Source organism: Colobus angolensis, unplaced genomic scaffold, assembly GCF_000951035.1.
Source record: "Colobus angolensis palliatus isolate OR3802 unplaced genomic scaffold, Cang.pa_1.0 Scaffold394, whole genome shotgun sequence".
NCBI classification, from domain to species: Eukaryota; Metazoa; Chordata; class Mammalia; order Primates; family Cercopithecidae; genus Colobus; species Colobus angolensis.
In genome coordinates this window covers 3,715,060-3,729,439 of record NW_012117310.1, presented here as the reverse complement: position 1 = coordinate 3,729,439, position 14,380 = coordinate 3,715,060, and the positions used below count along the sequence as shown (strand labels likewise).

Below are 14,380 nucleotides of genomic sequence, written 5' to 3'. Positions count from 1 at the left end.
ATTACAGGTGCCCGCCACCATGCCCAGCTAATTTTTGTATTTTTAGTAGAGACAGGGTTTCACCATGTTGGCCAGGCTGGTCTCAAACTCCTGACCTCAAATAATCCACCCGCCTGGGCCTCCCAAATGCTGGGATTACAGGCGTGAGCCACAGCGCCTGACTGAGTTGTTTTTTAAATTTCATTTTTGGATTGCTTATTGCAAATATACAGCAATCAGTTGATATTTGTATATTGATTTTTGTCTTCCAACCTTGCTAGACTTATTTATTAGTTCTAATAATTTTTTAGTGATTTCTTAGGACTTTTCTGTATATGAGGTAATGCCATCTGTGACCCAACTTTTAAAGGTCTCAACTCTTTTCACTATAACCATACCCTGTAGCCTGGGAAACTTACTAACTCGGGAGAAATAGGTTGACTTTTTGAGGTTATCTTTAGGAAGGAAACAACTGCCACTTTGTCTTCTCATGATGTAAACAAATGCAGCAGACTTTTAAGATGGAAACTTTTGTAGAGAAAGAAAAGTCCCATAAATAAAAGGATCCTTGAGCTTATTTGGTGAGGTCTTACTTTAAATAATATCATTATTATTTGGTGATATTATGGGAACTACAGGCCTTCCAAACATAGCTTGTTTGGCACAGACTGAAATAACAACAAGTATACTTTACTTTACAAAATAAGCATTCTAATTTGGCTTTACTTTTAGGAGGAGTGGCTGAACTAAGAAAAATATGACTTTGTATATCCGAAATATATACTAGTGCTACATGCACATTTTAATGCTAATTTAGTTTTGTTTCTTTGCCTATATGACCTCAACATGGGGAAAAGAGTTTAAGACTTGTAGTTTAAACCGGAAGAGACCTCTTCTAACTATTTTTACGTTTGAGATAGATCTAGAAGGTGGTTCTTACCTGAAAGTCTTCCACAACTGAGTTACGAATTATTCTGAACCAAGTGAGCAACCAAAAAGGCTAAAACATTTTGGGTTTCTTTTTTCCTCTCCAGGATTGCAAGTTAGGTTTGGAATGGTCAGGGAATGGTAAGGGTTTGGTGAGAGGGCAACTCTAAGTTTGACTCCTGGAGCCTTTCATGGTAAAGCTCATGGAATTGCCCATGTGGGAGCCAGAGTATAGAGTAGAACTGGGCTTGAAAATTGCTTTGGATTTTCATTTCTGATTTTTCAGCTATAAAATGAGAGCTGGAACTTGTTCTCTTACCTCTTAGAGCCATACAAGACATGGAGGAATCTTAAACAATCAAATGTTAAGTGAGAAAGCTATTAGTGCCTCCTAAAAGGAGAAAAGAATATTAACCTGAGGTAGTATTATAATGTCTCCCAGAGTGAGGGAGAAATGCAAGGAACCCATAGTGATTATTGAGTTTATAGATGTTTCTATTCATGAGCCTACAGGGAAACGTAGAGACCAAACATTTCAGAAAATGAATGCCCCAGGGTGATTCATTAGAGCAGAATGAAATATTCAGAAACTTAGGAGTCTGTAAAATATTTTTGGAGAAAATGTGTGAGTTTTCCAGAGGAACAAGATTTATTATTTTGTTTTAAAAGACTTTATCAGTTGTGAGATGAATAGAAGTATTGGTAGGTTTCCTTTAATCTTCTGCATATCATTTGGCTTGTCCAATTAGAATGGCTTGACAATCTTATGATATTTGAGTATATAATCCTGCTAGGTAGGTCAAGAGAGTAAAAAGTAAATTTTGTAGAAATCGTGCCAAGTGGTAAACAACTTCAGACCTTTTTTTCCCTGCAGAGTCCCATGGCCAACTGTTCTTTCCATAGCAAACTTTTCTTCACCATAAACATAGCATCATGCCCTGGGGGCTTTAAAATAATGTTTGCTACTGGCAGGTGATGCCAGTGTCTGTGGCTACCTGGAACAGGATCTCTCATGTCTCAGTGATCCCAGGTGGCTTTGGTCCAAAGCACTGTAACTGGACCTTTGATACACTTCAAAAGAAATGAACCTTTCTTCATACCGTTGATCTCCATTGAAAAGCTCCCTCAAAGGTCCCTCTCAGTAAATCCTTGACAGCTTTCGGGGCCCAGATCATGGTTTATCTGCTCCAACAAACTTTTCTCTCTCACTTCTCTTCTTAAATCTCCATTTCCTTGCCATGAGGCCGCCGTGTGGTTTAGTGCTGATACAGTGTACTGTTTGAATCTGCTGTTGAATTATTTCTCATGTATTAGATTTGGATATAGCCTCATACCTTTTACTACCCTTCTTCTTCCCACAGGCCTAGTACAGTGCGTCCAAGCTGTGCTACTTAGAAGGTTGCTAGCTAGCTAGCTAAGCCCTGACATTCCTACAATAGCCAGCGTGTTGGAACAGCTGCAAAGCTAATAATGGGCCTACGTTCTCAGGGTCATGTGGTTGATACCCTACCCAGTTCCAGAAGGCACCAGTCACGTGGACCATGAAGTGAATGCCATCCACTGGAGTTGTGCAGCATGGGAGCCCTGAGTGACCTAGGTCTACACACGATCTGTGTTTACACATTCCTGTATTACACTGCTTGGTCTGGAGAGTCTTCTTTACCTCCTTCCTTTTAAATTTTTATCCATTTCAATGAGAAGTTAAAAATTAGGAATGAATCTAACCCTTCCATACTCCCAGATAATGCTTTCAGACTGAGGTCCTGGATGCTTGCATCAGAAAAACCTGGAGTGCTGACTAAAATGCAGTTTTTTCAGCCCCTCAACATGTTTAAATCACTTTAGGAGCAAGCATGGGGATTTTGATAAACAATGTTGACTGATGATTTGTATGCAGTGCCCTGAAGTGTTGAGAAATGACTGTTGAATAGTTTCTCAGCAAGGGAAACTGTAGTGCCCCAAAGGGTTAATACCGCTGTCCTTAACCTGTTGCATTATCTATTATAAACCTTTTCTGGTTCATTTAAATTCAGCAACTACTTAGTGAGCAGTTGCTCTCTGCCTACCACTGTGCCAGCCATAGTGGTAGAGTCAGATATGAAGAATGGGGTCTTTGCTGTGAAGGGGCTAATAATCAATTAGGAAATAAAACATGTGCGATAAATATGCACAAACACATTAATATATGTGCATACATATGCATACTATATAACGATTTAGATAACATATGGAGATCTTTTATATACATCTAGTATAGTATACTCTAGAAGATTTATAGAGAGATCTTTTTTCAAACAAATCATTATTGGTACTACAGGCCTGTAGGATTGTCAGATTTTAGATCTGAGAGATATCTTAGGGATAATGTATAACTCTATCCTGCAGAGGAGATTTCAGTACATCAGGCAGGCATTTCGTAGAGATACACACACTCTATGGTATAGTCCAAAAAACTATAACGTTCAGAGTTTCGGATTCAAATGTGAGCTCTAGTAAGCAGCAAATGGTAGTAAAAAGCAAACTTTAATTATAGATAAGTAAGATTGTTGTTTATGGTGAGACACATTTTACATGCGTTCACTAATTTTAGAAAAACTTAAACCTACTTTTATGTATATTTATAATTTTAGACCATATAAATATAAAAATGGATAATAAGTGCCTTAGCTTTATATACCAACTATTTAGTAAATACCTTCTGTTACTTTCTATGGGAAACAGAGATTGAAGGAGAGATCAAGAAGGGGAAAGATCTTATTTTTGACAATTATCCTATGATTATTACATTAAAACTTTATTTCACTGGAATGCTTGGCAGAAAGGAATCTTTAAGTTAACTGAAGATAAACCAGAAAACCGTTTTTTTTTTTTTTTTGGCATATTATTTCTCTAAAATTTTATTCTAGTATAAAATTTTATTTATAGTGTGAATTTTTTTTCTTTCGGTCACATCTTTATCATTTGAACATTGTTTTCGTTAGATAATGTATTCATCTAAATTAGAAGGTTATGGGAGCCTTTATTCAAACTTTATTGGGCCTGCTTCCTGCAGAGATACAGACACTTAGACCTGGAAAGGAGCCACAGATTATGTCGGTTAATATGTTTTGCACCGAAGAAAGTCATGTTTTACGATATTAAGGGACTTAGAGCCATTAGAACAATACCTGGCACATGGTGAGTGCCCAATAAATTTTAGCTGCTATTAGTAGAATTTGAATCCAAGTCATTTGAATTTTAGTTTGGTGATTTCTTCTTAGAAATCTTCTTCTACTTAATTCCCTTTATTGAGTGCTGGTCAGACTTGCTGATCATCTTTTTTTTGGTTTGTTTTTCCTTTAAATCCTAATTCTGGATTCACTTCATTTTCCTTATATCTTACCTCTTTTTTCCCTAAAAGCAAAGAAGACAGAATAAATTCAGTACTCGTACTTTAAAACTTTTAATTGTCCTCATCAGGGCCAGTCTGAGGATTTCTGCCACCTTTTATAAAATTTTATAAAATTTATGCCCAGCATAATCCTGATTTTTACTGCCTTCTGTGTGCAAATACACACTCAACCTTATGCTAATGGTGGCACTACTGTCTCTTCATGGTGAGGCTTTAAAAATTTCCGCAAACTTTAAAAACATGGAACAAAAACTGTGGGTATAATGGGGGTGGGAGTAGGAAATTTGGGGGGATACCATAGACACATATGCCAAAGGTTTTGGCACTTTTCAGAAGACTAAATAACTTTCTTCTTGTTTCTTTTTTTGTTTTAAATAGAAGCAAAAGAGAAAAAAGGTATCAAGACAGTTTGCTCATAAAAATGAGGTTTGGTAGATATATTTAAAGATGTGAAAGCCAGGAAAAATTATTAATATGCTAATAATTTGCATTTTGTCCACTCTCCAAACACACACTTTTATTGAGAGGAGGAGGCTAAAAATAAAAACATTAAGCTTTAGAAAAGTAAGGTTTTTCATGTTGGTTTTTTTTACTCTGTCAGTCCTCTTACAGTTTTTCTGTAGAGGCTAAAAGAGATCCTAAGGCAGGACCAGCACCTTCAGTGACCCATCTAAATGGGACTGTTTGAACAATTTGAGAACTCTTGGGTCAAGCCAAAAGAGTGCAGTAGAAAGTGAAAGACTTGGGCTGCTGCTGGCTTTTCTCCCCATTTTCTTTGTCTTTCAGTGTAGCTCGATAAAGGGAACATCACACACTGGGGTTTTTCTTGGGGGGGGGGAGGGGGGAGGGATTGCATTGGGGAGTTATACCTGATATAAATGATGAATTGATGGGTGCTGACGAGTTGATGGGTGCAGCACACCAACATGGCACAAGTATACATATGTAACAAACCTGCACGTTATGCACATGTACCCTAGAACTTAAAGTATAATAAAAAAAAAAAAAAAAAGAAAAAAAAAATTGTTGGACTTTTTCAAGCACAGAAACAGCCTTAGGGGTGTTAAATATGTGTGTCAAATTTTTTCCTAATGGATTTCGAAATCTTCCAAAAACTTTTAAATAACTTGTTAAAGGCTATATGTAACACTTGTATCTTGTGGTATGTGTGTTTGTGTATGTACGTGTTTCCTGCCACTACGATTGAATTCTCTCCTCTATACCTAGAAAATAATCGTTATTTATTGAAACAAAAACAAATGAGACGATAATAGTTTTAGCTTACTACTTGGGTTTCCTACAGCTTTTAGGTTGTGTGTATGTGTGACTTCTTGATTTTCCTCCCCTTTATTTTGTTTGGTGGGATTTTTGACCTTGATTTCTTAACTGATTCCTTGAGGATTCTTTTATTTCCGCCATAGTTTGTAATCTGTTTGTCTGTTTAAAATTAAATTACTTTTTTTAGTAAGAAAAAGCGATATCCATTCAATAACAGATTTTATCAGAAAGAACCTGATTTACTTTGTTTTAATCAACCCGTCTTTTCTCTTTTCAGAGGATGTTAAGCAAGTTTTTGGACAGACCACAATTCATCAACATATTCCGTTTAACTGGGATTCAGAATTTGTGCAACTACATTTTGGAAAAGAAAGAAAAAGACACCTGACATATGCGGAATTTACTCAGTTTTTATTGGTGGGTCTAGCTCTTAAAAAGTTAAAAGGGTAAATAAGTAAACCTGGAATCAAATTGTGTGTAAAAGTCCTGATTTGAGTCTTGAACTGTGATTTACTACACACTTTCTAGCCTGGCAAAACTGTCCCACTGAGAAGTATTTCTTTATTAATATGTTGAAATCATAGAATTAAATGGGATTTCCACAGATTTATGTAGAACTCCTTCATGTTTAGAAGGAATACACATTGAGGCCCCAGGAAATCAAGTGATTTCCTCAAGGTCACTTAGGTCAGGAGGGGCAAAATTTCAACTTAAAATTTTGGCTTGTGACTGGCTGTTACTGCTTACCAATATTTTGTTTTCCCCTGGAAATGGACAGATTTGTCTTCAGCTTCAGAATCATTTCATCTGACACCTTTTATAGATAAGACACTAGTCTCAAACTTGGCTGCATATTGGAATCACCTGGAAGCTTTAAAAACTAACGTTGCCTCAGTCCCACCTCTAGAGACTAGATTTAATGGAGGCAGGGGGAAAGCCTGGGTATTTGGGGACTACTTAAAGTTTCTTGGGTGGCCCTAATGGAGAACCACTGTGCTAAGGGCACTTGCGCACTTGCTTCCTTTGGGTTAACCACTGTAGGAGTTGTCTACATTTCTGGGGTGCACTTTTCCTAACCCAGTCCCTGCTGCCCTTCTCTTGTGACCCCCTTCCCCCACCCATATGATCATATCATTGGGCTACTGATGATGCAAGGTGAAGAGTATTCACAAAATATGATTATAACTTAGCTTTCCTTCAGCAGCATTATTTAAAAATACTTTAAATACAACATTATCATTTAGTCACTAAAGGTCAATATCTATAGGCTATATAAATGTTTATACATTTGCTTTGTTTCTACAGTTACATTTTATTTATACTTTATTAAATATATTTAAAACGACTCATGTAAGGGGACTCATTTGGTATGTTTAAATTTTGGGTCTTGAGAAAAATTTTAAATTCTTTGTTACTAGAAATGTCCTTAGTGGGTATCCTGGTGCCCCTAGGTTTTTTGTGTGTTCCAGACCTTGCCACAGCCCTCTGGGGAGTGGCTGGAGTCCTCTTCTGGATGGAGGTGGAGGGTGCATGGGTTGTGGTGCTCACTTTGTAAAGATTTTGTGGTGTCCATTCTTAGCAACTAGCATTTGCAATAGGTTAACTTCAATAGGTGCTTCTCTTTTTGACTTTTAATGGTGTTACTAGATTGATTTAATTTGTCCTGCTGTCTAGTTTGCTTTTATTTTCCAGGCCTTCGGAAACATAAAACAAGATGCCCTCAACCTGCCTTTGTATTTTTTAAAAACAAAGCGTTAATGTCTGTGAATCCCTGTTTTCAGTTCTCTGTAAACATAAACCTACTTACGTAACGCAGATGGAGAACGTAATGTGAGTTGCTGGATTTTTGCTGCTGTTTCAACAGGACATTGTTGTGCTGTAGGAGGCGGTATTCATTTTGATGAGGAATAATCACAATAATGTTATTGAGACAAATGCCTCAAATTGACTTTATGGAACACAGCCTAATTAACTTTTAATCTTAATAGGATGTTAGCAGTAGTAAGGATGATTGTGTTTCCTCCTCTAAGCAAGTGTCAATTATACTGAATTGAGTCGATTTTCAACTGCTCACAGCAGCCTCTAGGCCTTCCTCCAGATACAGAGAAGCCAGAGTCCAGGATTAAATAACTCGGGGATTATGGTTATGTTTCCAAACAATTTGTAAGGCATTCACTTAAATTTGACTTCATTCTATAATGGTAAATGGAAACATCCCACAGTGTCCTGGTGGGATGATTTTGTCTCTGTAGCCAGAATAGAAGTACTGAACTTTTACTAGATGATTATGGTTATAGTGGTTAATGATCTCAGTCAGGGCCTTGCTTTGTGTCCTACTCCAGACCCAGACTTACAGGAATTAATGGATGGACCATGATAGGCTTTACCTGAATGCCAGTTTTAATGCCTGCCATTGGGTTCCTTTCTTCCTTCCATTTCAAATGTTTTGTTTGCTTCATTTGAACTCTTTTCTGAATGCAGGTAGAGCTTCAGACCTCTACTTCAGATGCTTTGTTTGCTTCCTTTGGGCTCTTTCTGGATGCAGGTAACTTCTTAAAGATATTAGTGAATTTAATCTCCTGTGTTTCAGGCTCTTGCTTTGTCAGGCAGGTATCCGCCTTTCTGCTCTAGGGCAGGACTCAGAAGCAGGCACCAGCCTCCTGGCTGATGCCAAGGCTGTGAAGGCAGATGCTTGGTTGCTTGAAATGTGAACGAGCTGCCACCATGCATGCTGCTACCTGTCACATGAGGAAGGGGAGCAGCTGTAGGGACAGCCAAAAAGTGCTTGTGATTTCAGGGAACCTGTGTGGCATGTAGAGACAGCACTCCTCTGTTCCACTGAGGGTCCCGAGAAGGTAGCTCAGGTTGGTTCCAGCCAGCACATTACCTGTGCTTATGTATGTGTATGCATGTGTGTGATTGGTGGGGCAGTATAGTTCTCTGCATTTCCTTTTTTTTTTTTTTTGTCATTTAATAAATGTTTTACTGTATCTAAGCAAGTGTGAGCTTCTGAGAAACAACCATGTGGCTGTGAGGATCTTACCTGGGTCATGTGTTTCTCTGTGTAGAGTCTGGACAGGTTCCCCCCGCCCCGCTAAGGTGTTGACAGTCCTGGGCATTACTTACATGGTGAGCTGCTATGTCCTTTTCTGTGCTTTGGTTGTAAAAGTCATAAAGTGGTGAATCAATTTGATATGATTTGAGCTAAACTTGACTGATTTGTACTTTGCAAGTGGTAAGTCAATTTGATATTATTTGAGCTAAACTTGACTGATCTGAACTTTGCATCTAGTAGCATTGAAGCAAGTGGCAGGGATACAAAGCCTCCTTCCTGTAGCCTTCTTCCTCATTGGAATGGAAAGATTTCGGCAGGGAGTGGGGTCGCATTTCTCTTACCCCATTATTTATACTGTTACATCTATTGCTTGTATTTCTTAATGCCCAGTTAACTTCATCTCCATATAACTTCATGAATGATGGCATGTGTGAATGTGAATACAGTTTTATATGTGGGTATGTATGTGTATTTTAAAGTAGTATATAAACCTCTCCACGTATATCTACTCCCAGCTCCTAGAACAAAGCTCTAATTTTATAGCTGCTAGATTTAAAATAGATTTTAATATTATTTGTATTTTAGAAAGTAATTTGGAGAAATTTTTCTATTCTGTATCTGATGGAACTGCAGTTGATAAATAGTATTAACGGGCTGGGGGCAGTGGCTCACGCCTGTAATCCCAGCACTTTGGGAAGATGAGGCAGGTGGATCACGAGGTCAGGAGTTTGAGACCAGCCTGGCCAACATGGTGAAACCCCGTCTCTACCAAAAATACAAAAAAATTAGCTGGGCGTAGTGGCGTGTGCCTATAATCCCAGCTGCTCGGGAGGCTGAGGCAAGAGAATCGCTGAACCTAGGAGGCAGAGGCTGCAGTGAGCTGAGATCAGGCCACTGCACTCAGGCCTGAATGACAGAGCAAGACTCCATCTCAAATAAATAAATAAATAAATAGTATTAACATAAAACTCGATATTTTTTGTGTGTTGTGATTATTACTCATGTTGGGCAAACCATCCAATTCAGCAAATATTTGCCGAGCATGTCGGGTTGTCAAGAGAGGACTTGTGCACAGGGTTGAAAGGTGCAGAGACTGTAACTCTTGAGACACTCATAATTTGAAAGTCTAGAAATTGTGTCTGAGTATATCCACCTGACAGTGTGAAAGGAGCAACTACAAGTAAGCATACAATGTTTGCCCTATGAGTTTGTTGTTTTGTAGCAAAAACCCTTAAAAGGTTTGTAGCATAAACCCTAATGGCAGGTACTCAGATCCTTTACCAACTTTTTTTTTCCTTTTTTTTTTTTTTTTTTTTTTTTTTTTTTTGAGACAGGGTCTCACTCTGTTACCTAGACTAGAGTGCAGTGGTGCATTAGCGCTCACTACAACTTTCAATGCCAGGGCTCAAGTGATCCATCCGCCTTGGCCTCTCGAAGTGCTGGGATTATAGGCATGAGCCTCGGTGACCAGCCTGCTTTGCCAGTTTTTTTTTTTTTTTTAATTGTGTAAATGTCATAGACACTTGGGGGCACAGAAAGAAAGGTTTCTAAAACTTTTCTGCCAAATTATTGTGTAGTCAGTACTGAGTCACTTTCAAAAAAGTTACAATAACTAGTATCTGTATGATGTTTGTAATTTACAAAGTGCTTTTAAATATTCTGTTTCTGAAAATAGCATCCTCCCAATCCCCTAAAAGGTAATTATCATTATCACCTATTATATGCAAAAGAATAAACCTACTCTATGGTAAAATTTTGCATTTCCCAGTAATTTTCCAGGGAAATGGCCCGTAGCTTTCATTATGTTTCCAAAGAAGTATCCCAAAAAACTGGTAAAGAGCAGCCGTTCTAGAGCTTAGCTTCTGCAGTCAGATGACAGGTGTGTGCAGAACTCAAGAATACATTGCTATTCCCACTCTATTGCACTGTCTCCAGGCCTAAGACTATAGATAGCTATTTTCTGTTCCTAGAAGTTACCGTGCATTTGAATGGCAGTGCCCAGTCGTGCATTGCTAAACATCTAGCATTCCTGACCCCTACCCGTTAATTGCCAGATGTGATCATCAACAAGTTCTTAGTAGGGGTGCACTGTACTGTCATTTCCAGGATTTTTTGTTTGATACTGTTTTATAATCTTGGGTATTTATTTTACACGTAATTATTTTAATTTGATAACAGTCTACACATAGGAGTTTCCAGTGGTTCCAATCTCAGGATGGAAAAGTCTAGGATTACTACCAAATTCAGTATTTCTGTTAACTACAACAACATTGTTACTAGCTACCTCTCATATAGCATTTTACAGCTAAGAAAGTTCTTGTACTTGTATTAATATTTGTCCTTACAGTCACCTTAGGTGTTAAGCTAAGTAAGGCAGTTGGCATTGTTTCCCTATGAAAGCTGAGTTAACAGAAGCCTAAGGAAGTGTTCTGGATTTGTTCAAGATTAGACAGGTGGATTTGAAGTTGAAGTTAATTTTTCTAAATCTCTGGCAGTTTTTTCCCCCAAATTTTAGTGTAAAAATTATCTGAGATATTTACTTAAAAATGCAGAGTCCCAGGCCTCTCCACCCACTCCCCACCCAAGACTCAAATTTAGTAGTGCTGAATAGGGCCTAAGAAGCTGCCTTTCCAATAAGCATCCTGAATTGCGACGTTTGGATGGTTCAGGAAACACATTGTGGCAAACTTTGGTCTGGACTAGGCAACCCCGAATGTGTAAAGGTAAACGTTCGGCTCTTTATTCTAAGACTAATGGGAAGCCTGTCAAGGCAAACCTCATCAGATTTGTGTTTCGGAAGGATCACTCTGCTATTGTGTGGTAAATCTAATGGAGAGGGACATGACCAAGGAGAGGGAGACCAGTTGGTTACCTTTTAACCCCAAAGTCAAACGACTGTGGTCTCGGTAGGATGGTAACAGTGATGGGCCAGAGTAAATGGAGTCAAGAGAACCTACAGGGATAGGCCAGACAAAGACTTCATGATTTAATGGGACGTGGACAGTCAAGGATTTGCAGAACTCAGTGTTGACTCCTGGGTTTTAGGCTTGGGCTAGTGGGAGGATGGTGGTGTTTCATTGAAATAGGGAGCGTAGGAAGAAGAGGAGGTTTCAGGGAGGAGCTACAGAGTAGTGCTTTATATGTAAGAGCTGTTCACATGTGTGTTGGTGTATTGGCTCTACCGCCTCTTTTCAGTTCTTTGATGTTAAGATGATCTACTGTAGGAGCCCTACCTACAGCCCCTGTATACTTGGACTTTTTGAAGGAATTTTGTTCTGCATTTTATGTAGCTAGGAAATTTCTTCTGTTTACAGGGGTCATCTGCCTATTGCTCTAAAACCATCATCCAGAAATTTGCAATGCTCTGAATTGGTGGAGAGGCCCGATTTTGAGGTTGTGGATTCTGTTGGCTAGCCAAGAGACAGGATAGCTGACCTGAGAGGGAATGAAGCTAAAAATCCTATCTAATGTCTTCTCATCAAGTAGAGTTTAAGAATGAGGTTACCTGACCCAACAGAGAGCTCTAATCACAAGGGCATGAGTATTTTTTCATAGTTTTGTTCTGGTCCTCATTTTGCCAGAAGAGGATAATGAAACCCAAAGACATGAATTGTAGTAAATAGAGCTAGGAATAGAACCTGGGGGTCAAAGTTGTGTCTGGCATCCCAGACTGGTCATTCATATTAGTAAGGATCCTTGTCCTCACGTCACGAGTCCTGTGGTAACCTGGTTGGATGCCAAAGCATACCCATGCTAGTAATGCAACTGAACAATTTTGGTTCTTTTTAAGAAATCAGAGTAACCATTATTTTGGCTTCTTGGTCAGCACAGTGTAGAGGTCAGCCCAGTTCTTTTCTGTGTAACATGAACATTTTGGTTATTTAGATCCTGAGCCCTAGAGAGTAGAACTGCAGAAGCCTGCTGCTCCCAGGTGTTGGTAGTTGCCACATGTCCCTGTACAAGCCAGAGATTCGCTACTGTATTTGTCATAACATCCTGGTATAAGGCAAAAATTTCAACACAAGAGACTCTATATGTTAAAAACAAAATTGCTGCTACCCCCGCCCAACCACCACCAAACAAAACATACCTTCAACCATGGCAACCCCAATTTTCAATTTTTCTAGCTTTAGAATTAATAAGCGATTTCATGTGTTCATAAAAAATAATCCCCTGTAGAACTGACTGAAGCCATAATTCTTTACACATAAGTGGACAAATAACAAAGTTCTTGCTTAGATTTGAGTAACCTGAGCCATTTGCCCTTCCTTTTGTCCCCCAACTTGTCTTGTCTGTAGTAGTGAAAGCATCTAGACCATGAATTTTTTTTTCTTTTTCTTTTTTTTTTTTTGAGACAGAGTCTCACTCTGTCACCCAGGCTGGAGTGCAATGGCGTGATCTCGGCTCACTGCAATCTCCACCTCCCAGGTTCAAGCGATTCTCCTGCCTCAGCCTCTGGAGTAGCTGGGATTACAGGCTGCCCACCACCACGCCCAGCTAATTTTTTGTATTTTTAGTAGAGACGGGGTTTCACCATGTTGGTCAGGCTGGTCTTGAATTCCTGACCTCAGATAATCCATCAGCCTCGCCCTCCCAAAGTGCTGGGATTACAGGCGTGAGCCACAGTGCCCAGCCCGACCGTGTATTTTTAGTAGCCCAAGAACACAGTTGTATTTTCATTTTCACTAAGTGCATGCTTTTTTGTTGATTCTAAGTTGTATCAGGTGAGGGTCTATGATGTAGCTTTGGTACTGTTTCATAAACACAGCATCGTTTGGTGTTCTCAAATGAACTAGTGAGTAGAGCACGTTATTGTTGTTTGCCTTCAACTCTTCCACTAGATGAGATTCTGTTTTGTGTCCAAATGGAAGCCACTGCTAGTTTGGTGATGAATAAATTGAGATGTGGTCATTTGGACAGGAAGATGCAGGATACGTTCCAGCCACAGCACACACTTTCTACTCTCTGGGCAAAGGAAATCAGGATTCATTGTGCTGTTGTGTCTGTGGTGTTAGCTTGCTGTTTTGTTGAGCAGCCTGTTGTGCAGGCTTTTACAGTAACATCTTGGTAAAAATTAGCACTCTATACAGCATCTCCCCAGCTGTTACCCACTGTGAAGTTTAATGTTAAATCAGAAGAGCAAGGAAATTGAGATGGAAAAGCTCTGTATTTTTTTTCTACCAAGGTGTTGCAGTGTATGCCAAGCCACATGTGACACTGCTTCCAAAGACCCTTTTAATTAAAGGCCCCACCCAGTGAACTGGGGATGAAATTTCACCCTCAACTCTGAAACTCTGACTGCATGGCCAAATGGGGGGTCGGGGGGAGGTGCAAGTAGAACACAATTAAGAATGGTGACTACTTATCTCCCTACCTATTTTATTACTATGTTTCATTTTTACTTTGTTAAAAAATATGTGGATCTTCATTTTAATTAGAATGTTTTTCTTCAAATTAGCATAGATTATAAAAACAAAGTGGATCTTTATATGCAAACTAGTATACAGGTACTGATATGTAATATAGAAATTGTTTGGACTAAATATGATATGGTATTTTTTAGGCAAATCGTCTTTATACATTTTTGTTTCCTGTTTTGATAATTAGCTGCATTTTGCCTAGAATTCTGCTATCACCATGTCTAAAAAGGAATTATTTCGAATCATTTCCTTATTAACTCTTTGCTTTTATTAATATTTTAGATTTTGTTATAATTTCAAAACCCAAAAATGCAAATTAACCTGGATTCA

The 14,380-nt window shown here is 38.7% G+C and overlaps 1 protein-coding gene across 3 annotated transcripts in view; it reads left to right on the top strand.

Moving 5' to 3' along the window:
• The window catches only part of SLC25A13 (solute carrier family 25 (aspartate/glutamate carrier), member 13), a 214,560-nt gene that overhangs the window by 106,960 nt on the left and 93,220 nt on the right, over window positions 1-14,380 (top strand). For all 3 annotated transcript variants that reach the window (XM_011955113.1, XM_011955112.1, XM_011955111.1), the window contains one exon: window positions 5,853-5,992. In XM_011955113.1, the coding sequence (XP_011810503.1) occupies window positions 5,853-5,992 (140 nt within the window). The remainder of the gene's footprint in view (window positions 1-5,852; window positions 5,993-14,380) is intronic.